The sequence below is a fragment of the Scomber scombrus genome, chromosome 19, assembly GCF_963691925.1.
Source record: "Scomber scombrus chromosome 19, fScoSco1.1, whole genome shotgun sequence".
In the NCBI taxonomy this organism is placed as follows: domain Eukaryota; kingdom Metazoa; phylum Chordata; class Actinopteri; order Scombriformes; family Scombridae; genus Scomber; species Scomber scombrus.
The window spans coordinates 19,738,185-19,764,412 of record NC_084988.1 but is presented as its reverse complement, the minus strand read 5'-3'; the positions used below and the strand labels follow the sequence as shown (position 1 = coordinate 19,764,412).

Below are 26,228 nucleotides of genomic sequence, written 5' to 3'. Positions count from 1 at the left end.
ATGATTTAAAATAATAGGGCACTAATTCATACATTTGTGAGTAAAGTGAACACAGAAAAATGCCAGACCCTATTGCTAATGGCCAGGCACCCACACACATATTTCAACTAATACCTTTTAGTTAACCAAATCAAAACGTTAATGTAGGAACGTAAGACTATAATAGTTTCTAAATGAAGTATGCACCTGTAAGAGTCAATTTCCTTAAGTTAGAGGAGAACCAAATATTGTAAAAGTTTTGGCATTAGGGATTTATTTGCTACTTAGAGTGGTGGGGCAGGCAAATCAGGCTGATATTCAACTGGTGTGACTGGTATTTGCATGAGACGCTCTGATTGATGGTAGAAAAAGGAGATATTAGTGATTTACTTAACTCCATCTCAGTCAGCAGACAATTTGAGGTGCTGGGAACTGAGAATAACTTTAGCTTGACAGAAGACTGACAGGAAGAATAGTCATGTCTGAATTAGTTTGGAGGTGTAAAAAACAATGTGTGATTTCTTTAATGGCAGTTGCAACACTGTACAACCCCTGACCGCAATTCAAGGACATGACGACCTTTCCTTTTATTCAACAAATGAAAGGAAAGAAAGCAGGTCACAGAGAGCTTTCTACACACCACACCATGATAATTACAGTGAGACCTTGTCATACTGAAGGAGCAGGTGGCCCTCAGAAAAAAAGAAAAAGCTTCAATTTAAAGCACAAGATCCACATATATGGTTGGAGCTGGCTTACCTTGACTGGATCCGACAGTCATTATGTTGAAATGAAACTACAGCTGTTGCATGTTTACCATTTTATCATCCTCATCCAGAAAATCAAGAATACACGTGCTGTCTAAACAAATACGCCTTTTGACAACTTCATCTCCCAGAATGCCCGGAAACACTCAGAGATCCCCAAGGTGGAAAAAGGAGGATGTTGCTGGGGAAAAGGACATCTGCTCAGCTGACCCTGTTGCCATGGCAACCTGACTCAGGTACTATAAGAGGCAAAAAAAAAAGAAAGACGGATAAATGGATGGACGATGGTGCTGAGATATTGGTACGTTCTTAAAGTTGATAGTATTATATTATATATAGTATATATGATAGTATTTGGGAATGTTGTAGTCAATAAGCGAAATCTACAGTACATCAGTTGCAAACTAATTAGACATCCTCTTGTCTGAAGTTCTGCATGTTAGAGTGTTGTTTTTATCGCCACTGTAGACAAATACTATTGTTATTTATGCTTTCATTGCATTCATAGTTGTACATCTCTATTGTCTTAGTTGCTTTCTGTCCGCATGGAAACAGTTGCCATGTTGAATGTCAAAAAAGCACAAAACTCAAAGTCAAAATCACAAAGACACCCACACACTCCACAGGCACTCCATGAGCACTTTCACCATCACTCCCATACACACTCCCACACATGTTCAGACTATGCTCTGAAGCACAATATCTATTATGCTGTGCGCACATCCAAACACACACACACACACACGCATATACTAAGGAATCAATATCCACCAAATAATACAACACAAAACACACAACCAGACAATTCAGTTTGCCCAAAAACTGTGATAAGCACCCTCTCAGGCCACTTCAGAACCTCGTCTCCATCCAGAATATGAATATCTCCATGGCAAAGAGAGGCGTTGAGTACTGAACATGCAACAGTATGATTGTTCTCATAAGCCTGATTTATTCAGAGCTTGTTTTCCCCAAACTTTAAACAAGCACCATCATGACCTTCAATATATACTGCAGGTACTCAAATCAAAAAACAAATCATGTCTACTTGTGACATGACAAGAGGTCAAATATACATTTATATGGATGCTGCAAATTATAACTTTAGAGTTACTCATACAGTGGAGTGTACTTTAACCATTTGGCTCATCTTTACTAAATTAATCAGCTATTTGTTGTATAAATCTACAAAATAATGAACTGTTATTATTGTTATTCCCTCTAATATTCTGGTTTCTACTGTGTGTTTCAAAATGACTTAGTGATTATTGATTTTGATAATCAAGTTTTCTGGTCTTCTCTGATAATAAACTGAATATCTTTGGGTCACAATATTCATTTGAGGTTATCACCTTGGGTGCTGGGGATCAGTGATCAGCATTTTTCATACATTTCTGACCTTTTATAGGCCAAATGACTAATCAATTAATCAACTAATAATCGACAGATGAATCAATAATAAAGTAATCAATAGTTGCAGCCATATTTTAGAGTTGTGGTAGATTTCCTTCTCACAAATCTTCCTGCAGACAAACTTCATGACTAAAACTTAATTTCCTTTACTTGGTCTGACACACAAACGCAAGCAGAAGACTGAAACAAACAACACAACCCAGAACACAGTGGAAGAGGAGAACGTGGACGATTTCAGTGGTGACAGTGATAAATGTTGATGAAGGAGGTGGAGTGGGAGGTGCAGTGCTGGGTTAAAGGTCAACCTCTCCGAGCTCTGATCTGCCCTACCTTTTCTGACGCAGATCAGCTCATGTACTCCACAGTTACGCTCGCCACCTGGAAAGACAATGCAGTTTCAATGAGCCACACTGTGATGGAGGGAACGAAAGACAAACATCATGGATACACGTTAAAATACATTGACACATTTACACAAATTCCCAGAAAAGGACAAGAACAAGACAGATATCAGACACTGACATATAACGGGTTTCTAACTTTCTATCCAAATGTATGTATGTGCGTTTCCATTCCCTTCTGTTATGCAAATATTAAGCAGTAGATGGCACTAATTCTCCAGTCAGGTGGCGTTATAATGCCACATAGGAGGGGGCACAATGAGATTACGTAACCTCAGCTACCACTAATTTTCGTCCCTTAAGTCATTGCATTTTATCGATTATTGGTACACCAACTTTTCCATCTCCCCCAAGCGTGAAAACTTTCTTTTGCAATGTTTCAATTATTTTTCGAATCTCTGATATTTCCACTCAGGTTTAACTGAAGGCATTAGAACAGGTGGATGAACCTACAGTATATGCCGAATGATACCAGTCTGAAGAGTTTAAATGACTTTGGTTTAACTAAGCAACACTCTCATTTCTTACACTGCAAACATTTTTAATAAACCTTTTTATGGCGGTGACATTGAGTTTGCCTTTATTTTTTTCTCTCTCCAGCCCCAGCATGGAACTAAACTAGAAAGCTGTGGGCATTTATCTGCTCTAACAGCCCACATTCAGTCCTCAAATGTTTTAACAGCAGTTAAAGTCAGGTATGTGTCATCCAGTCTAATTTGTGTTCTTCTGTGGGCAGAGAGGCAATGAATGATTGAGATCTGGAAATTCAAGGCCATGGTTTGGTTCTTATTAACTGTTTCATGAGCAGTTTCTATTCAGTCTGATAATGTGGATATACTGGTACATACTGTTTATTATTACACTATACCACAGATACTAATTTAAAGACACCCTGTGGAGATAAAATACATGTATACTGCATATATTTATGAATCTGATATATGTGGCCATTTCACATCTTTGATTACAGCAAATTACTAAAAGATTTATGTTTCACCAATCTGCACTGAAACTCACTGTATAATCACTTATTTGGGCTGAATCATTATGCAAACCAGAACATTTCCTGAGTGTTGTTTTTGTCTGTCTACAGCATCTCTGACATTTAGAAAAACCACAACATGATAAAATTTTCAGTTGTGCATCTTTTTGTCATTTGATTCTTGATTGCCACTGTCAGCAAGAGCACCAGGCAGTCAGCATGAAGACCTGAGATATTCTGAATGCAACTCGCAAAAATGCGGATGAGAAAGTATTGTCGGTGTGTGATTTGACTCCACAAGGCATTGTTCTAAACCCAGTGCGGCTCAGTGATCCTTATCCGTGGACAAACACTGAATGCAAAATGCTGTCTTGTTATCTCAGAGCATTTCTTGGCAACATCTATGAACACTTGTAACACTCTCTGATGATTACATAAACTCAACCAAGAATGGAATGAGCTGAATTTTTGGAGGGAGATCAAAGTGTTTTAAATGCTGTCCTAAATATTCAGAGATCCTTTAACAGCCTAAATACCAAATTATCTTCACGAGTGAGAGGAAAATGCTGATTTTGTATATGCATCCAGATGGCTCCTTATGTAGATGTGGCTTAAAGATTTAAGTTTCTGGTCACGTGAAAACATGACATGTAAATCAACATCAGTGCAGAACTGCTGGACATCACCTTCAGTGTGCTTCTTGCCAGAAACCACTCATCCCAGCTTTCACACATAACGACTTGAGAGACATTTAAAGTCTGCACTGGGCCTTTTGTAAAGTACCATTTATGTTGGCCATGAGACCAATAAAGACTCTTGACTCTCTGACCAATAGATAATCCTACCAACAGCCTTAATTATAATAAAACAAGAGTCTACAGCCATGCTAGCAGCTCAACTTTGTCTAAATGTTAACTTTACGTTGACGTTCTCACAATGCCAACAAGCTAATTATTTAGCAGGTGTAATTGTTAGCAAGTTCACTAAGCTGCAAGTATATTCTATCAGAGCTGCTTTTTAAATGGTCAAAACAGCTTCCCCCCCACACCTTTTTGACGTCAGAACTGGGGGGACTGTGTTTGACCATTTCGATAACCTTCCGAAACCGACAATCTGACAGTCCCACTATCTTATACCATGATTGGCCACCTATGTGGAAATAACAAAGTTGGACTTTCTAGCACTTTTTTGGTTGTTACACATCTATAAATGTCTTACAGGACAGAATAACTGAAAATGTGTGCATTATTCCTGAATTTAGATGACAATCGTGTCTCAACTCCTCTGTATGACATACTTTAGCCTGCCAGTCAAAAGTTTAGACACACTTTGGACCAAACGTTTGACTGGTAGCCTATACTGTATGTATGACTTTTCATGCTTGTGAGTGTGGTCTTTGAGCATGTTAGCATGCTAACATTTGCTATTTAGCACTGTGCACAGGAAAGCGGAAGCAGATGTGAATGCCATTTGATTAGCATGTGTTTGGTCAAATGAAAGGACAAATTCAAATCTAGAACTGACGATAGCACTAGATGAAATGTGAAGGCATCACCAAAGTTATCACAATTCATTAGGTGCACATGAATGACTGCACCAAATTTCTTGGCAACCCATCCAATAGCTGTAATGACATTTGACTGAAAATCACAAATGTCAAGCTCACGGTGACACTAAAAGGAAAAGTCAGGGGATCACCCAAGTCATTACAATTCAGTCTCTAGGGCCGAAAATGTCAGTATCACATTTCATGGCAGTATCCAAAAATTAAGATATTTCAGTCTGGATTAACGTGGTGGTCTGAACAGATAATACGCCTTTCTCTCTTGATTTGAAACTAACTAAAGACAGCAGTGAGACCACAGCTCTATCATCGTGTCCTCACTGAAGTCCTTTGTCACTCTGATTTCTTGTCAACCATTGTGTCAGCTCAGTCGGCTGGACTCCATGAGTGACAGCTGCACCGCCTGTATGCAGCAGTAGGTGTCCACCAGAGCTGTAATTCAGACACAGAGGGCTGATAAAAAGAACTCACCATGGTCTTCTTCAACAGACAGGCTTCCAGACAGTGCCTGTAATTCAGGAGTATTACTCAAAGCTGTGATGGCCTCCTAGTCACAGAGCACTGCAGCCTCTGGGGTCTGCCTACAGGTTGAGGTTTCAAATAGCTCTGGCTGCCTTCAACTGTGACACTTTGTACAGCTCTATGCTAAAGCTGCAAAAGCCAGAGAGCAGTGTAACACATGGCATCACTATGATCATGGCGTAGCATGACCTTTGTTTCATGTCATCTGTCATACCGAGCTGACATTTGAACCATTGAAATTATAATTACATAATAGCAGTCATGTTGGGCCAGAGGAAACAAAAGCTTTTGTCCTATTTAATTAACAGCAAAAGAAAAGATTAGTAACATTTTTGTAGCAGCTGCAGGAACACAAATCCCATAATGCAGTAAACCATTTTTTTTTTAAAGCACTTTATTCAGGCAGAAAATAATAGATCATTAGTATATTGTTCTTGTCAACATTTTCATCCTGTCATTCAAGTCCAACATACGAATCAGATTTAATACCCAATCTAGATAACAGCATGGCTCTCTTTGTTTGGATTGGTTGAGTCTGAGTCTTTCCAAGGGCAAAAACACAACTATAACTAAAAGTCTTGAACCAGTGATGGAGAAACAGCTTTTAGTTTAGCTATGAAGTAGTGTCTATAGCTCTGGATATAAACCTCTCCAATGTGCACTCTCCAATTCATTTCCTAGTGAGCAGCTCAATACTTTATATTTTGATTAAATCATAATGTCGATCCATATCTCTTTGGTCTCTGGCTATTGAAGTGCAAACACTCCACTGTTAACACAGCATATATAGAGTCTGCACAGCCAATAACACAACTTAGATATTATTATAATAATATAATAATATTATAGATGTTAAAACACTGTTTTTACTTGTTTTTTTTCATATTCTGATCCTAAAAACTTTGTGGCATGTCAACATCATATTTCTTTATTTTCACTTATTGCCACCTGCACCACCACTGTTAAATAAACAGATATCAGTGCTTACAGTTGGGACACACTATTTTCACTAATAGCATCATTTATTTCCCATGTAACCTACAGTGCTCGAAAGCTTCAGGAAAGCTGTCATAAGAAATAACGTAAACACAAACGTGAGTGAGACCTGAACCGATGTATGGCTGGTAGCCATGTTATGGCATGTAAACACATCCATTGAAGTAAGTTGTACCTCTACAATACAAACCAAGACCTCCTTAATATCTTTCCTTCCAAACCAGGAGCTGAGAGCTGAGATCTCTCTGTTGTCCAGTAGATCAACGGAGCAGCTGTGTGTAGGAGGAAGCTCCCCGTGCTCTTTCACTACGCTTTCACTCAACACACACCATACTTCTCAAAAATAACATCTCTTGAATAAGGTGCACAATGGTGGTTGCTCACATTACATCACAAGCAATTTCTCTAGAATCGTTAAAATATTTTCTGCATTTCCTGATGCCATTTTAATACTATATTATTCTACTATTAATATATGAAAACAGCAATCTGTTTGTTTTCATTACAGTCACAGGATCTGCTAAAGAATTTCTTACTTCCAACACGCACTTTTGCTCCCTTATGTCTCGCCGTAATTACCTATATATCAAAACACAGCTGGTAAAGATAATGAAACCATTAAATAAGCAAATTAATGCAATAATGGGAAAGTATTAGTGCATTAATACACTTGTCATGGACACATGGGAAAATGATTACAAAACAGACAGCCAAGTTTATCTCATTAAATGCAAATGTAGGCAGCAACTTGCTTCAAAATTGATTCGACTGTGACTCACATAGATTTCCCTCAAACATGGTGGGTGAGAGACAGTGGATGATTTTAATGTGCAGTGTTATCCTTTACATGCCTATCCTTTTTCTGAATAGACAGTACCGCTTTCTAACAAGGAGAGATTCACACGATCTCTTCTCGAGTCTGACAGAAATCAATTTGGAGCAGTAGTTGTGATCAATATGTGCAGTTTCTGAGTGCTTGTATCACACGCTCCGCTTCACAGAAGAGCGGGTCTCACTTTGGTACGTGAGCTAAATCGGGGTGAAGCTTGGTGTCTTCACAGTCTGCCCTCCTGCAGACGTCTGGGGCATTTTTTTTTTAGGGCTTGTCCCAGTTTCTTTAAGGAATCTCCTCTACCTGCCTCCTCTAATCAGGCTGCCGACTGTCTGGGTTCAGGAGGGATGGACTGAGCCGTGACACAGAAAGCTGGCCTGAAGAAACTGACCTGACGGAGATATCAAGGAGAGAATGTGCTACTACAGAAAAGAACTCTGGGAAACAAAGTTGTGGCGTTGTCCCCATTAAGTTTCAAGCTATGACCCTTTGTCAGTTTGTAATTTGATGCCAGGCAGGTAACATACATGGGTTTAGCTTTTTTTTGCTGAAAATGGCTGCATGCCGCATGTGGAAACGATGGTATGAGAGCCGTGAGACTTAATCAAAAAGGGTAATGTAAAGTTATTATTGAGTTATTCTTTGTCAGATTGTCACTCTGAATGTTCATTTTCACATTACACTTTAAAATGAACAGCTATAAGTAGTCTTTTCCTGGTCTGGACCTCTGCTAAACATTCAGTGGTCTCTAAGTGAGAGAGGATCAGCTTGTGTTTCTTGGGTTACTTCATCTCCTCTCAATAATGCTGATAATTGGTTTACGAGACAAATTTCTTGTCGGCAGCAATTTACATTAAAATCGCTCAGCGTCTCTATTGAAACTGGCAGAGGGAAGGCTCGTGCTACTTCAGGTTTGTACATGAAACATGTCTGTGTTGTCATACGGAAAGGCACGAGGGAGCGACTTCAGAATAGGCTCCAGCTAAGCCAATTATCAAGCGGAGGATACAGTACGTCAAAGATTACCCCAGTTTACCCCACAGTTCAGCTGTAAGTTCATAGAGCAGCAACAGTTTCTTCTGACTACATCTGTACAACACGTACAGCCGCTCTGGGTTTTTCTAGTGAGGACACTGACAACTGTGTGAAGTCACAACTAACCATTGCTCCATATTACCAGCTTGATCCACAGCCCCGGGCAATGGAAACACTCTTTCAAAGTGGTGCAGTTGATACTTTATTTTTAGAGCTGAAAAAGACGAGTGTGCCCAATTTAGAGTCAGAATCTTAATTTCACAAATGTTGTCAAATAAATTGACAGCATGTATGGTAGCAGCTGATGATATGGGAGGGAAAAATGCTTGGAAAATATGAGCTATTCCAACAATTTGTGGAAATAATCTGTTAATCCCTAATCAAACTCAAAACTCTGTCATCTCCACCTCCCACCTTTCTCATCTTCTGCTTTAACAAATTCATCAACTCTTTAAGTCCTGGATTAACACCCTGTCCTGTTCCAAAATTGACAAAATGATCAGACTGTCTATTTGTTTCTCGCAATCCAACTCCCAACCTCCCTCGACATGTGTCAACAGCAGAGGCGATCAATAAGTAAACTGCACAAAAACCAAGTAACGTAACAAATCGCTCGCCTCATCTGAAGCAGACGACAAGCTCTGAGACGACAGAAGAATCTAATAACTGGCAAAAACATTGCAGATGATGAGTCAGTGCAGTGGATGTACAATCAATCCTAGTGTACCTGAAACATGTGTTAGTATTAAAACCACAGTGTGAGTGAACAGGAACATACAGTAAGAACTACACGCTCATCAAAACCTCTGAGGTCCTGGGAGTAATCTAGTGAGGAAGATTAACATACAATTGAGAAGACGACACTGAAACTGCAACGAAGAAGTACAGATCTCTGTCCATGATGCAACAGGTGATTATTCATGTGACTTGAACGCTCCTTTTCTTAACTAATCAATTGGAGTTAATCTATCATATTGATTCCACAGTCAATATCCATCAACTTCAACCTTCCATTTAGACTCTAGTTTCAGACAACAATGGTTGTCTGGTTAATCTTATCAAGTAAATGTGGCGTACCATGGGTTTATCAGGCGTTTTTCACAGAAAACAGCTGCCCACTGTATCTGGAAATAAAACTGATAATAGGAGACAGATTGAACCATAATAGTAAAATGGCAGACTGTAAAACCACAACAATAAACTAAGAAAAACTACAGTCAGGTGATAACTCACTCATCTGTGGCATGTTTTACATTACACATTGTAATTTGATTTCAAGAAACTGTTGTTATACAGTATTTATTCTGGTAAGATATTGTTCTTTTATTTCAGCACCATTGTCTCAAAGCTCACATTAGCTCAAATGGTCTGAAGACATATTGGCTATTATCACATCATATTATGTTTCTTGCTCTCCAAAGGGAAATAGGCACAACAATTCTTGATATGAAGCAACATATTCCTACGACACTTATCTCTGATTCAAATTTTAAATGGTACCAGAGGATGAATGACACAGCAGACATTTCACTAAGATTTGGAAGATACTGTCAAAATGTCAGCGTGACAAGCTTATCTGTTGCTGTCATTTTAACACATAATATTTCCACAGCTCAACACCTTCTGGGCTGCCTGCTCGATACTTGGCTCCGGTTCAGGGATCGATGAGGCTTTATACACACCACCCCACACACACACATACTAAGAATACTGAGTGCGGGAGCTGGGGTCCTTTCTGCAGAAACCCGGGCTTAACAGTCCATCAGTCTACAGCTTGTCACATGGAGCTGATGCATGTAGCGCAGTCACAGAGCTGGAGCAACACATGATCCACCAGTCCTGCTTGATGATAACATTTACGAAGGAAAATCCACATTTTTTCTTAGTTGAATTGCATTAGTGAATTTTTATTTTTTATTTTCGCTGCAGTCAATTAACAAAAAAAAAAAAGAGGAAGCTTTTGTGCACACAAGCTTAAGTCACATCTTTACACAGAGAGCCTGCTGGGTAGATCCAATTAACAAGCGTAAAGAGCTCTGATGTGATTGGTATTTAAAGTGTCATGCTTTGATCGGGGTAATTTAAACATGAGGATTCTGGGATGAAGCACAACTTTAGCAAAAGTAGCAAAATAACAGATTTGATCGCACAACTAAATGGGGATGAAGATGTTTAAAGAGTGTCTGAAAGACTTAGAACCGGTCCTACTTTTTTTTCCCTGTAACAAAAAGCATTCTGCAAACTGCTTCTGTACCTTTCATTATATTTTCTCCAGCATTTGAGCATCAGCATGAAAAATTGATGCAGTTGTCCTTGAACTGACGATGAACTATAAACGAGATGACAAGCCATGCTCGAAATAAGCGCACCTTTTAAACGACATAATGATTTGCGAACGCTCATTCGTGCAGACAAACATCCTCACAGCTAAATGAATCATTCGCTCCAAAGTGCCTATTTTGCGGCACCTCGTGATGGTGCTCATCCAACCTAATATCATCACGAGTACAGACAGAAACACAGCCTCCCCACTGGTGTTGACAGCCCGGTCCCTGGATGCTGCAGGTGTCAGTTTAGCCCCACAGCTGCTGCTTCCATAAATCTCAGAGGAGCCAACTTGCTCCGGTGAAATATCGCTGACAGGGGCTGCTACAATTATGGCCTTTCAGGAAACTGCACTTTGCTGACTAATGTAGTGGGAAGTTGAGATTGGCGGGTGGGGTACGATAAGCATCTGACACAGGCGAGGTGTGGCTGCCTGATAAACCGGGTAGGGAAGTGGTGAAATGCTGGTGAGGGTGTTGCATAAGAGGCAGGTTGAGATTAAATAATTCAGGGAGGTGATTCTTATGATGTGTCTTTCGGATATTTGCGAAGACTCAACATTTCTTACTTCTCAGGTTTGTAAAGTATGAAATCAGCTGTGTTCTATTGTGTCAAAACACAATGTAGATCATGGCAGAAAGTGCAGAATAATCTAATATGCAAAAATAATCTAATATGCAAAAATAAAGTTACAAAGACCAGGCTCAGATTTGTACACCTACATCGATTAGTTGATTAGATTATTGCAATCGCCAGTTATTTTGGCTAACCCTAACCCTAACCCGTTTTCGCTGATTCAAGCTTCTTTAGCTGCAGCCTTACATATTTGTTTTGACTTTGGTTCACAGTAACTTGATGACAAGTGACAAGAATGACTAGGTATCAAAACTGTCCAACAAACGAGCCACATGTGAGTGTTATTGTGTTTTCAAGCTATAGTTCATTTGAAGAAATTACACATACAATTCAACAAGTTGAATTTTTTCCAGATTCTCCTTCATGTATTTGATGAGACTAATGCTGTACAATGTGAAGTGTGTCTAATGTGTGATTAGCAAAGCCCCGAGGATCTGGGCTGGTGGATGGTGGATGGCCTATTTGCTTAGTTTACAGCGAGAACTGGATATTTCACCATACTGTGCTGGTTTCTAGAGGTGAACCCTGCTGTCCTCTATTAATCATGCCCTGTTATTTCAGCTTTTTTCACAGACTGAAGAACTGTGCTGTCTCTTAAGATTCTTAAGAAAAGTAAACTGACTATTAACCAGTGGTCTTTTACACGTTGATGAATATTTCAGCTTTTCATTCAGATTGAAAAAGGCAAGAGGCTGACACTCTGTATTATTACAAAGCAGCTCATTTATCATTGAGCTGCGTGTTGTCCTCTTTTCAGTGATATTTAAAATAATGCTTTCCACTGCTGCGAGCATTATGATATTTAAACTGTTCAAATAAGCACAAAAGCAGCTTACAACCTAAAAGTTACATAAGCAGAGAAAGGTGAAGAGTAAAAGCACATATATGTACAGGATGCGGCTCTCATGGTAGTTTAACAAAAAGATTAAACACTACTACAGTTAAACTAAAGCACTGGATAAAGTGCACAGTGAAGTGTTATACTGTGACTCAATCCAGCTGGTGCTTAGATCTCAAAGATGAATCATGGATTTCAAAGGCTGTTCTGATGTGAAACATAGCAAGACTTCATACACTCTCACATTGCACCCACTGAATAAAACCTCAACTCTCAGTGTGTCTTTTTGCTCTCTCAAATCAAGTTGTAAAGTACCAACATGCTGCTGAGGCGACATGACGGTCAGCCGACTTCAATATGAACCAAATGACAGTCATAGTTATATTAAATAAACGATAGAAAAACAACCAAGCCACCGTTTCATTTACACACACTAAATAAATGGCATGCAGTTTAAATAGCGGAGCTGTCCTTTCAGCACCACCGTTGAAGGGAAAAATGCCGCTTCAACACTCCTCCGTCTCTTCTACTCTGACACACAGCATAGGAAAAACCACCGCTATAAAAGACATGAAAAACTTTCACTGCTTTCAAGCCCCAACAAGCACCATTCTCCTACAAGCATTTGCACATTTTTGCTGTACGAATTCACCCATGTAACGTATTATTTCCAGTTGAAGTTAATTACAAGGAAAGGAGAGACGTTATTGGCCTACTTACCATCAATCGCCATGATGTTCTGTTTTGGCTTCAACCAACGCGGGCGGTGAAGAAGGGGGACCGGCCCACTGTGAGGGGGGTGGAGGGGGGAGTCACACAGTGGTACAGTCCATTAGACACCGGGGAGGAAACTTGCTGTCTGAAAACACATCATACATCCATAATTTACAACAAAGGGAAAACATTGTGAATATATAGCACAGATTTTCAAGGTCCAGAAAGCAATGTTCAATGAGACAGACAACTGGGATCTAATACAGTTTAATAATGTCGTTCACTCAGCACAAAAGTTAATTACGGTTGTCTAAACTAGTGTAGTTAAGGTGTATTTAACAAGCCTATAGCTGAATAATGTAGCCTTGTTTAGCTGAACCAAAAGTTAATTTAACAGTATACACTACATTGCATAATTATGTATTATACTACAGTAGATACTAACACAGTTTAAAAATGTAGTTTAGTGAACCCAAAAGTTGATTTAGGCTTCATAAGATACATTATTAAGGTGCATTAGATGCTAATATGCTAATAAGCCTGTACAGCTTAATAATGTAGCCTTGTTTAGCTGAACCAAAAGTTAATTTAACAGTATGAACTACATTGTATAAGTATGTGTTATACTACAGTAGATACTAACATAGAAACAATGTAGTGAAGTGTATAATATGCAATAGGTCTTTACAACTTAATAGCTTATCTGAACCAAATGTTAATTTCAGTATTCTATATATTATGTGTTATGTTGTATTAAATGCTAAAGCAGTAGGCTATAGTAACATAATGTAGTCAAACAAAATATTAATTCACTTATATTGTACTTTATGAGATGCTAGTGCTGTTTAATAATACACTTTAGGTTAGCTTCACTGTAGTATTAAGTATTCCTATAGATGTAAATACAGCTTAATAATGATGCTAGTAAAATACTAATACAGATTAATAATGTAGTTTAGCCAAACCAGATGTTAATTTATAGGCTAAAGCTATGCTGTATTATTATGTTTAATTCTGTATGTAGTGTGGCAAATCCAACTTTGTATTATTATTTATTATGTTGTATTAGATACTAATACATTTTAATAATGTGCCTCAGGAGTTATGTTGTGATTTTAAAGCTTATATTAAAAATCCAACCTAAAAGTTCATGCTTGAAAAAACATCAGTTTTGCATTAAAGGGGCCATTTTTCTGACATTTCAAAATGTTCAGCACACCTCAACAGCAGTTCTCAGTCCTGCTCCACATGAATTAATGCTGCTGGTTTTCTGTACCACTTATTACATTTCACCCACTACTTCAGTTGTTAATCATCGACTGATTGCTGATGGTTGAAGAGGAAACCAGCATGGCTCTTATTCCTGAAAACAGGCTGCTGCTCTGAAAATCAACAGTAAGTGTTTATGTCAGCATCACCCTCATAAAAAAGGAATAAAAGCTTATTCCTACACTCATCTCACTCTCTAATTTACGAGGGAATTGGCAGATATCACTTCATCATTGACAGCAGAAATGCAGTACCACAGGACAGTAAAGCATAGAAAAATCACTTTTAAGAAATCAATTATTAACATTCATATTCCTAAACAGCAGTCTCTTCAATAGCAACAAGCTCAAAGGTTTGTTGTGGGAGTTGATGAAACACTTTCTGAGAGTCGTAGGAAGTCATTAAAATATAACTCCAGGATATCACAAAATAATGATATCTGGGAGGATAAAAACATCAGGTGATGATTTGTTTCTCTGCATTATGAATCTTAAAGGTCAGTTATTAAATACAACACTGGAATTAAATATTCATCCAGCCAGGCAGCGGGTATTGTCACTAATAAGAATATCTGCTCAGTGCTCTCTGGGATGTTTTCTTAAGCAGCTGTGCTTCCACCAGCAGAAAACATATAGTAAGACAAGGCAGTAGTTGTAAAGGATCCTCAAATATCTTTGTACATCCATATATAACACACCTATTTGGGGTTCTGTAGAATTGTTATACATTTTCCTGCCTGAACCTGTGTTTTGCATGAATGATAAAACATACATACATACAAGTTTTCTGTGTTTCTTTTTGCACAAATGTCTGCTACCTAACTCTGGAATTATGGTTTAATGTAGCTCCATGTTTAATTTTATACAACATAGACAGCTTACAACAAAGAAGCACTGTATTTATTCAGTATTCACAACCTACATATAGTATATGATCTTGTAATTTCCTAATAAACGTCCATACTTTGTATTTATTATAGTCTGATATAAAAGTTAATCTCTGTGCTGCTGCAGTGACCTGGTTTCCCAGTGAGGTTCATTAAACCTTCATTCATTTCAATAATCAAATTGTAATTAAGCTTATTCGGCTAATGTACTCCTTGTAAGCCAGTCAGAGAGCTGATGTTGCTTGATTCTGTATGTCAGCCTCTGAAAGCACACAGCTGCTTTATTGTATAAATGTTAATAAGAACCTGTTGTTTCAATAGAATTATATAAAAAAAACCCACTAAGTTTCATTTTGAGATTCAGTTTACACTTCCATGTCATTGGGTTGCCACAGATACACACAGCAGCTGCTGAGAGCCAGGTTTTTATTCTGTGTCAAAAACATGTGCAAATGTTACCCAATCGAGGTGTTTGTAACACGCTTTCTCTGTGTCCTCACTCTGCTGTCACCCTAATTTTAGAAACCAAATTTTCAGTCAGTGCACACAGATGTGCTTTATTTGGCATGTAGGATGTACACTGGAGACTTGTGATACACTGAAAAACACGAGGTACATATCTGAAGGGTGCTCTGTAATATAATATTACAGGCAGTTTAATCATCATTACCAAACATGAAAGCCTTCTGATTGAAGACACAGATGATTGATTGAAGCTTCTCAATGTTCAGTGAGGGCAAAAGCAAATCATTTCCTCACCATGAGTGCAACACAAGGATGTCTGCTATTTATGCACCACCAAGTTAATGCAGTTAAGAATGATATGACGTAACAGTAAATATCTTTCTGTTGATGACTGACAGCGATCTCAATATTCAAGCCAGAAAAAGAGCCATCCAAGCGATCAGAAACTATCATTACAGTCATAATAGTCAGCCAAACATGACTAATGTGATGCTGTTGAAATATTTTCCTTTTACAGCCTCAGTCTCTACTTTGAAGCACCATGGTTTATAGATTGAGATGTTGCAATAATTTGACATTTAAGACAAACACTGTGTGAAAATGCACATGTATGAACAAGACAGATTTGCAAACCAGCAGGGTGACAATATATGAACACAAAACTGATCAGTGATGAAATGATCATTTCTGGCCCAGAACAGATTTGAAATTGAACAAGCTTCCTGCAAAAGAAGCATTAGAAAAATGTTAGATTAATATCAGCTTCAAGTGCATGTGCAATCTAGCATGCTTGAGCCCTTGACTTTCACAGTGCATTTTCATCACTGTTACTGTTTTACATATGTAATACACAAATTCATAGGTTTACAAAAACCTTACAAAATAAATGTATTTTATTTATACATGAATGATCAGTTGGAAACAAAAGAAATGTCAGAGGTTTCCAAAAATCTACAAATTAAACTTGATTTCCTTCCTGAAGTTCATGGTCTATTTGCAAATGCACAAACAGGCTTTTATTTCCAAGTGAGATGCCCAAATGTATCTCTTTAAATGCTTTGTCTTATTAAGATTTTCTAAGCAGCAGTCTCCAGGGAGACTTATGGCTTTCCAAGTTCAGAGTATTATTTAAAAACCTTTACTTTACTGGGTGCTGGACTGACACCAAATAAATGTTTTCTTACAGTTAAATGACACCAGAAAGGAGTATGGCTAGATCTTTGAGCTTCTCACTCACTTTTAAGGCAATTAATCAAAAACACAGATATCAGAATATCTAGAAACCGAGTGCATGAGGAAAAGAGCTGAAAACTGCAATTTTAGTAATAAAAAAAAGCATATAAACAAATATGCTCAAACATGTACATGTGCAAAGACATATCTACACATAAACACACACACACAAACACACACACACACACACGATCCGTTTCCCTCTCTATCTCTTGTTTACTTTGTCCTATTTTTAGCTGCAGCTCAGCTCAAATGCCCTCTGCTGGGCTCATCAAAGCAACTCCTTCCTGTTGTCATAGAAATGGGCTGGCACGTCCATTAACTCCTCCGTCTGCCTGCTGCCCGAATCAGACTCAGACTCACCAGAGGAGGGAGCACAGCTGTGTCAGGGAGACTCTTAGATCCGACCAGGTAGATGATTTAGATGTAAATAATGTAACTATTACTTAATCGCGTAAGGGCAGAATCAATAATTGGTGCTGTTTCCCACTCAGTCCTTTAGTATGCACCACATGAGTCAAAAATGAGCTGTATCCATTTTCAATATTATATGATACATAACAAATGTTTCATTGTAATATCTGTGAAGCAAAATCATGTCATCGATGAGAATTTTAAGAAACAAAGTATTTAGTTGTTTTTATAATGCTGCTATGTAGAGAAAAAATGTTGTTTACCCCGCCTGTTGTGCTCAATTTTGGAGGACTTTTTTGTTAACCTAAAAAATGAGGTACAATTTCATTTAAATGGGGCCTATTGACCATCATTTCCAAACAAAATATGTGTAAAACCTGTGGTGATAAGTTGGAATGCAGTTGGCTAAAATGCTCTGACCCAGAATTGGGTGATAATTTATACCTTATGCTTTATAAAAAAGTCATACCAAACCGGTTCAATTTTGACAAAGAGGACCAATGTTGCACAGTAGGGTTACACATATAACTGATATTTGCAGACATGAGTCAAAAATGACCTGCCAGGTCATGCAGTGCTTCTGATTACTATTGTCTTATTTAACTGTTTTGTCTCATTGTGCTGTTGTAGGACACGGGCACGTACAATCGTGGTGGTTATATCCGTGATTACTAATGTTTATTTGAAAGTAAGAATACCTGTCATAGCACAATGATCCAAAGTGCTGTGAGGGTGAGACTTAATCCCTGTGATTCAAAACAGCAGTTTTTCAAAGTTGACCTTTGCAGTGTTGCGTTAAAGCTGCAGTACTGTCATAGGTCATAGGTCAGAATGACCTCCCTCCGGATCAAACCTCCTCATGTGTCAGTATCATTGACTCCTGTCACATCAAGCTGTGTCACAGGTCAGTGACATGACAGCTGACATGGCTTGTTGCAATCATGCCAGATGTTTTACATAGTATGGTTGTAGATGTGACAACTACAAGAAGAGGAGGCAATTCAGAGCACTGAAGTCTCTGGGTTTGTTGTCTACCGGTTTGGTATGTTAGTGGATCACTGTGCACCACAGGGGGGAGAAAAGGTGCAGCAGAGGGTGTGGCAAACTCAATTCAGTCAAGCACTGCAATCTTTGTTCATGAGTGCGCCTCCATAAGAGTGAATACTTCTGCTGTATTTATATTTAAATTTAAAACTTTTTACACATACAAACTTTTCATGTTTCCTGTGAGAGAGATTCTCCACAGGACTCCCAAACTGTCAGTGCTTCATGACAGGGAGAGCTCGGTGCTTTAAGGGGATGAAATTAGCCCATTTATAATGTATGATAATATATTCTGTTTGATCCCACCCCGTACCCAAGTGCGCCACGGGAAACACCAAAAGTGTATTGGGCACACCCCAGGCACACTGTGCAGGGTGCACTTGACTGTAATCTGCGCCATGAAAATAAGGACCGTCTGAAGATTATGAACCTGACTGTGCCCTGAAGGGTCACAATGCAGTGTGTGCGCCTGAGGGATCAGCTTCATATGATGACTGTCAGCAGAGTTCATTACAGTGTTTGAAAAGTCAGCAGTTAGTGCTCACAGTGCAACAGACACATGTGCAAGAATCAGTGTGATAATCACATCATGGTTACTGATATGATTGTCCTCGGTGAGAGAACAAAGGACTACAAGTGGAGGTTGACACTGTTTAGAGGGTCAATAACACTGTAATCAGTTATAGATATAGTGATATATTGTGTATATTATACTGGGAAAGTAACACCTCAATACATTTCAAGCATGAATTGTTTTGTATAGTCAGAACTGTTGCAAGAACAATGCATTTGAAACAAATATGATCATGTTTTTTAATCCTTTTTAGAAAAAAAAAATCATGGTGTCTGCCTGCTAATTTACCTTGCATATGTGAACGTTGTTTTCTCTATATAGGAAGCCAGAAAAAAAAAAATATAATGATAATAATAATAATGATGACTGATAATTATAACAAAAAACTAAATGATTATTTCTTACAATCCTGGGCGATGACATGATTTTGCTTCAAAGATATTATAGGTATGTATCAAAAAATATTGAAAATGAAAACTGGTCATTTTTCACTGGTGTTGGCATCAAAGGGTTAATATCTATATATTCTCTTCTCAATGGACTGTGAAGCTGTGGCAAGAGAGAGCAGCATTTACATTACAGTCATGTCCACTCCATGTATGACCTTGTGGTGATAACACCGCCTGTGCTCCTGGGAATTACCCAATTCAGCCAGTCTGCTGTTATTATGGTACCACTAGGAGAATTGGTTAATCAGAGGGGCAAGTGGGTTTTTTTTTTAAAAACCACTCAATGTGACTGTGTGAGCGGTGGTTTCATAAACGCAACACACAGACTTACATCACCTCATTTACATTAAAGTTATTCAAAACAAGTAAGGATATTGATTGCTTAGCAACACACATCCCAGAAAAGACTTGATGGTTTTGAAATGCTGTAAATGTCAAGTAAAGGTCATAACATACTCAGATCTGTGTTACTAATATGTGGAAAAACAAATGTTCTGGTTAATATGTGTACAGAATGAAGAAAGCATTCGACACATTTTTCCTCAAAGCAAACCATGTAATCCATCCAGTCATCTGTCACTATCTCCCTCGTTGAAACTAGTGTGACTTTTAAGGCGAGCATTGTAGAATGATCCAACAAGAAGACTGAAGACAGGAAACTGTGTGTTTGAATGTGTAAACAAGTGAGGTATTCTGCAGAGTTTCATGTCAGTTCTCACAATCAATTATATACTGTACAACGGATGTAGTGGAAAAACACATAATACCAGACTTAACATCCTGTTCTACATTTTTTTATTCTAGTTTATTTGCCTTTGTGAGAAAGAGGACATTAAATCACACACGACAGCAAAGACAGCAATACACAGCAGTGGTAGGATGTACTGCACAGTAGTTTGTCTATGAGTATTTTTCCCAGACCTTCAAACCATGAACCAACTGAGATGATGTCCTTTATCAATTAACTCATTTATTAGATAGATATATTATATTATATCATGAAGTTTAACATGGTAAATACAATCTGTCATGTTTTTACTGAATGAGTTTAAAGACAGATTCCTAACATGACAAATGTTTTTTAGACTGGTATTACATGACCAGAGTTCTTTACTTAGGTCACATGATAACTACCAAACCATCTACATGACAACTGAGAAAAATCCATCCGCTAATGAAAGCCACAGACAGAGTGAGGCTGAAAGCTGTGACAGTAATCTAGCAAGTGGAGGTTGAGTTAATAGTTTTTTCTGAGTGACTGTTACTGCAAACAGATTTCAGTTCTGGTTATTTAATGCACCTCTTGTAAAAATACCACAGCCTGCACTGCAACATCTGCCGTTAACATCATCACAAAGCACTCCAGTATTCACTTCCACAGGGTTATATGGACCGTTTGTTTTTCTATGAATAAAAAGAAATGTTTCTGATGAGTGAACCATTTGCCCTTCTGTTTCTCATATACGAGGTAGAGATATAAAGTGATTATAAAGTTAGTGTGAAGGCCACTTATTTTCTTCTCATACACTTTATGAACAACCTGATATCTTAAGTAACTGTCTGACTTTAGAAGGCTAAGACTATCAACAGGTAGTTAAATGCAACTCTTGCCACTCACTTCTCTGACACAGACAGAACAGTGAAGAGTTGTTTCCATAGCAATATCTTCCTACACATCACACAAATTGACTGGACTACTAAAGTTATTGTGAAGGTAGAAAATGACAGCTTGTAACAATCCAGTATTAAAAGTATGTTGTTATATGTTAAAAAATACAAATATATGAAAAATACTAAGAATATGTGTAAAAATGTTCATGTGGTTTCCTCAAATTATTAAGAAATATAAGAACAAAACTAGAGACATTTATTATTTTGATATGCATCAGACTCTCAATGCTGAATTAAAGTCTGATTCATTTAAGATAAAACCTTCACTTCATCAAATATCTTTTAGAAGCAATAAAAGCACATTTCAATCAAAAGATCTACTTTCCCAGCTTCTGTGGATGGTCAGTACAGTATATTCACAACAGTAAACTGTGACGCCACCATGTGGGGAAACCTAGTCATTGAATTCTACTGTGACTAGGGAGATGTATTTTTGTATTTAATGCAATATTAAAAATATGCAATATAAGAAGCACTAACCCTTAAATTGACATCATAATGATTAATTAGTAATTAAAAATAAGACATTTTTTAAGCATAGAAAATCAATTTCTGTTGTGTTTTTTTTTCATTTCCCAGAATTCCGTTCACCATTCACAGCATTAATACAGTGATGTCTTTAGCTGTTGTAGCCTAAAACTGTCAAGTCATATTATTGCTACGTACCTATACACACACACCTGCACATATACAGAAGTTTAAGTCTGGAGTTTGTGTTTGAGGTGGGACAGTTGCTTCATGTCAACACTGCTGCCTCCGCACACTATCACCAGCAGGGGGCCCAAGAGAGTTGGCAGACGACCTAAAAAGTAGAGTCACAAATCAAACCAAGCAGCTGCTCCTATGAGAAAGGAGTAACTGAAGAAGTGTTATAAAAATTGTATAAAGTACAAATATCTTAAGATGCTCCAGTGATGCACTGAGATAGAAATATGTCAACTGCTGTATGTATAACTCAGACACGTTCATCAACAAGCTCATTACGTCAGTCCTCACATGGAAAATATTAAAGCCAACTGTCATAACCTACAAACAGACATGTTTCAAAAGATTTAGTAATCTGGTGTTGTCCTTAGATTATTTCTCATACATGATGGTAAACTGAATATGTTTGAATTTGGACTGACATCACCATGAGCTTGAGAAAATTATAATCCACATTTTCACTATATTATATTTTATAGACTAAGCGATTAGTTGAGTAAAAAATTGGCAGATTAATGGATTAAGAAAATTATTATTCACAAATTTTAGTGCAATTTACAATTTAACATCATTTCTCAAACACATTTAAACCACAAGCACAGGGCACAAAACTGAGGTTTTTGCACCATTGTTACACTGAATATGTACCAGGTAGATATCAAAGAGGGAGAGCCTGCTCACACAAAGGGGAAGATGTGTAAATATACAGTATGTGATGTGATGTGGGAGGCGAATCTGGAGAGACAGACGGAGGGAGGACAGACCATGCCAAAAGATTTTTTAAGAAACTGTAAGAAAAAAGTCATGAGATGGATTTTCTGCTCACAGTAGGAGCTTTACAGGATATATAACAGAACCAGGGTGGTGACTTTCTATTAGCACGATGATGGCTTTAGAGTGGTTACCTTCATCTTGTAATCTGCGTACAACACCACTGTAGACAGCTGCCAGTGCTGCTCCACACGCCATCTCCACCAGCACACGCTCCTCATCTACAAAATCACACACAAAGACAGTATGAAGCAGAGGTTTATCCATCTTTAAGTTTAAGTAAGTTTTTATTTGGGTGGAAAGTACTTTCAAAACTGGAAACACACACACACAGACACACACACACTCACCTAGGAATGTTTCGACAGCGTGCAGAGCCTGCTGATCAGTCACCAGTTCAGAGATGATAGTGAGCTCGCTGCACTGGCTGTATTCAAAGGCTTTCTTGCAAACTGTCTTTGCTCCGAGACATTTTGCCTCACTGTGGAAAAGACAAAAGGAGAGAAACCAGTTTACTTCACTCAACTTTACTTTAAACACACATTTTCAGATATTCCAGCGAGGCCAAAAGACAATATTTGAACTTGACCTGGTGATGTCATCTAGAGTAACCACCTTCCCCGCCTTAACAGCAGCATTAAAACAGTCGGCCCCCTCCGTCTCCATGGCGATGACAGGTACATCTGTCCAGCCTACATCCTTCAGGCCCTGGATGACCCCACAGAGGAGCCCTCCTCCGCCCACAGACAACACCACTGCTCCGGGTTTCACACTGGGGCCCAGACACGCTGCGGCCTCGGCGATAATACTGGCGTGGCCATGCCTACTCGTGTGTGTGTGTGTGTGTGAACAGAAAAAGGGGGACACAGAAGGGGTTAAAATATAAGGAATTACTATTGTATTAGCACTACATTGCAGAAACTGGCCACATGATTTGTGATGAATGTTTCTACCACAGCAGTGGATGATCGAATGGAGGAACATAGGTTAGTCCTTCAGTTTCTGCCATTCTGAGAGCTTCTGCATTCGCGTCATCCCAAACCTGAGAAGGAGAAAATGTTACTTTTCATTCCAAAGAGTGAAAAAAAAATTACAAATCAGACAAGCGTGATCAGATCAGAACAAACATCTATGCCACAAATCAAAAATCTAAAAATAGATAAAAATGTGTACATTACCTTGCCTATAATCTTCACAGTAGCACCCTGATCTTGAAGTCTCTGGACCACCAGCTGAGGAGACGAGGAGGGAACTATGATGGTGGCTGGTACGCCCATTTTTCTGGCTGCATAGGCTGCAGCCATACCTGCATTACCACCTAGAATAAAGCCATGTTATATTACAGTCAACACAGTCTATTGTTACTGCATTTTATTGTGCGTATTAACATGCAGTTTTATAGTAGAGATGTTACCTGAAGAGCAGACAACTCCTTTGGACTGTGTGGCAAGCTGAAGAGGAGAGCAAAGACATCTTAAAGTGGCACTACACTCAGTCAATACAGGTCTTAAAATAAAAGATGAAACATCAGGCAGTCTGTGTCTAATATGATACATGTGAAGAGAAAACACTAAAAGAGGGTTCAGGGTTTGTACCTGCTGGCAGAGGTGTCCGATGCCACGGATTTTGAAGGAGCCGGAGGGCTGCGAATTTTCCATCTTCAGGTAGACGGTGGTTCCCACCACTTTGGACATTGTGACGCTCTCCAGCAGAGGCGTGTTCACGTGGAAATGCTCAGCCATGGTGCAACTGATTTCACTGAATAGTAAAGAATGTGTTACAGACAACCTGCTACACGTTTCTTTAGAAAGTTAAAGCTCAGGCAACACTTGTAGTATAGGAAAACTTTATTAGCAGACCAACGTTGCTGGAGCTTTGACTTTCTTTTTTTTTCTTCCTCCATGCACCTTGGAAGTAGGTGAAGTTGTGTCAGAAACCTCCAACCTATTTCTACAAGTTTCTCTACAAAGCAGGGTCAGCAGGTGGTTCAGTGTATTTTGGCAGCAGATCATTAGAGATAAATATCCTCACTGTTGTTTCCTGCCCTGTTATGTACAGTACAATGCATTGCTTTGCGTTGGAGAAAACATACTAATAATGATTTATATTAGTTATTAGTTGACTTGTTGAGTTGAATGTGTATGTTTTACTGTTAGGTTTGATGTGTTAAATGTGAACTGTATTTTCTCAGGCTTTATTGGAGTATTTCTTTTTCAAGCTGTTTGAGAATGAACTTCTACTGTGAAAAGTTGTGCAACAAGCGCTTGTAGACGGCACTACTTTATGGTTACAAAAGGCAACGTGACACAGTAAACTGCAACGTAAATCAACTAAATTACGTACATTATGCTGTTATCTGCGTCATTATGTAACAGCGCAAAAACTTACGTTTGGATATCTTGTTGAATGAGCCTCACTCCATTAAATGTTAGGCTTATTTCTTTATACAAAATGTATCATATTATCATATTACATTGCATAGTAGTATGACATAAAATGTATATTAATATGGACGACATGTCTCCACCTCCTGCCGCTGTACAAAATTGAGGCAAAATCAAAATATTTCCTTTCCTCGGAGCTGCCATCTTGCTTGGGCGGCGGAGGTTTGAGAGTGGCTGTCCCAGCTGTCAATCATGACGTCACATCACCTTTTTTAATATCGTCGACTAACTAATTAAAAACTAACTTCTCAGAAAGATGAGCACTTGAACAAACATCAGCATTATAAGAACTGTCAAAAATAAGAGAGGCCATGTTTGGGAAAAAATTATTTGACATGTAGTTTTGATTTTTTTAGTTTGGCTCATGTCCCGTCCGCTAATATGGAGGGGGTGGGACTTATGATATATACTGCAGCCGACCACCAGGGGGAGATCAAGATCCTTTAAGAGATAAAATAAAATATTCCTTTATTAGTCCCACAATGGGGAAATTTGCAAGGAGTTTATTGGAATAAATTACACTCTTCTGCAAGGAGTTTCCCGATCATAATAATAATAATAATATTAATAATCCCAATTCTGTAGCATACTTTACAATAGAATCAAGTAAAATTGAGATTTTCTGCCCATAATTGTGCAACAATAGTAGACATGTAATAGGATATTCTTTCATATTATTTATTATTTACTTAAAGATTGTAAGATGTACATTGCCTTACATGGAGATAAAGATTCAAGTTATAAACCCCTTTATTTTAGCTGTGTGTATCACCTGTGTGATGACCTGGTTTATTCACTGCTAGATTTCCATGGTTCCACTGAGATCCGAAATAAACCTATACAGTTGTATTATTCCATCCACTGCTTTCATTTGGAAAACATGTTTTTCTGTATCATTTGTTATTGGTGCGGTAACCTGTCACATTTTTGTTTGTATCTTTTAATTACTAGAGGTTGCACCTGATTCAGCATGTTTTAGCTCTTGATAAGAGGAAACTGTACTTCACAAAGTCAACAACAAACAGCGGGTATAATTAGACAGAAACTTACGTGTGAAGAACCTGCAGAGACTTGAATGACTGGTGAACTTTAATTCCTCTCTAAAGTCCACTGTGTGTGTGAGTAAGAGTGAGAGAGAGAGAGAGAGAGAGAGAGAGAGAGAGAGAGAGAGAGAGAGAGAGAGAGAGAGAGAGAGAGAGAGAGAGAGAGAAAGAGAGAGACGTTTGATAAAGTCCTTATCAGAGGAACAGCATACTTAATGGTTTTTAATTCGTCTTGCTGTTGTATATTTTGTAATTACTC

At 38.3% G+C, this 26,228-nt stretch overlaps 2 protein-coding genes across 5 annotated transcripts in view; both read right to left on the bottom strand.

Annotated features, from left to right (window-relative positions):
- Positions 1-13,139, bottom strand: part of syt14a (synaptotagmin XIVa) — a 37,334-nt gene extending 24,195 nt beyond the window's left edge. For both annotated transcript variants that reach the window (XM_062439936.1, XM_062439937.1), the window contains exons 1-2: positions 13,008-13,139; positions 2,487-2,534 (exon numbers count right to left, since the gene is read on the bottom strand). In XM_062439936.1, coding sequence (XP_062295920.1) covers positions 2,487-2,534; positions 13,008-13,020 — 61 coding nt within the window. In that variant the 5' untranslated portion in view covers positions 13,021-13,139. The remainder of the gene's footprint in view (positions 1-2,486; positions 2,535-13,007) is intronic.
- Positions 46-26,022, bottom strand: sdsl (serine dehydratase-like). 3 transcript variants are annotated; one of them, XR_009927437.1, is made up of 12 exons: positions 24,871-25,068; positions 24,078-24,240; positions 23,897-23,933; positions 23,661-23,800; positions 23,436-23,524; positions 23,072-23,305; positions 22,833-22,963; positions 22,617-22,703; positions 21,687-21,808; positions 13,008-13,146; positions 2,487-2,534; positions 46-985 (listed from the first exon to the last, which is right to left on the bottom strand). XR_009927437.1 is itself a non-coding variant. In XM_062439940.1 (9 exons), exons 2-9 carry the CDS (start codon positions 24,222-24,224, stop codon positions 21,705-21,707), a joined length of 969 nt encoding a protein of 322 aa, XP_062295924.1. In that variant the 5' UTR covers positions 24,225-24,240; positions 25,977-26,022; the 3' UTR covers positions 20,114-21,704. The 3 variants fall into 3 exon arrangements, 2 of the variants coding, with proteins under 2 accessions (XP_062295924.1, XP_062295923.1); XM_062439940.1 differs by lacking the exons at positions 46-985; positions 2,487-2,534; positions 13,008-13,146; positions 24,871-25,068 and adding an exon at positions 25,977-26,022 and having other exon boundaries at positions 20,114-21,808; XM_062439939.1 differs by lacking the exons at positions 46-985; positions 2,487-2,534; positions 13,008-13,146 and having other exon boundaries at positions 20,114-21,808.
- Between the last annotated feature and the right edge of the window lie 206 nt (positions 26,023-26,228).

Excerpts from the sequence above, each read along its gene's own strand:
- sdsl (XM_062439940.1), bottom strand. The coding sequence starts at position 24,224 with ATGGCTGAGCATTTCCACGTGAACACGCCTCTGCTGGAGAGCGTCACA. Across the intron at positions 23,525-23,660 it reads CTGTGAAGATTATAGGCAAG|GTTTGGGATGACGCGAATGC; the intron begins GTAATGTACACA and ends TCTCCTTCTCAG. Across the intron at positions 23,306-23,435 it reads TTCGATCATCCACTGCTGTG|GCATGGCCACGCCAGTATTA; the intron begins GTAGAAACATTC and ends ACACACGAGTAG.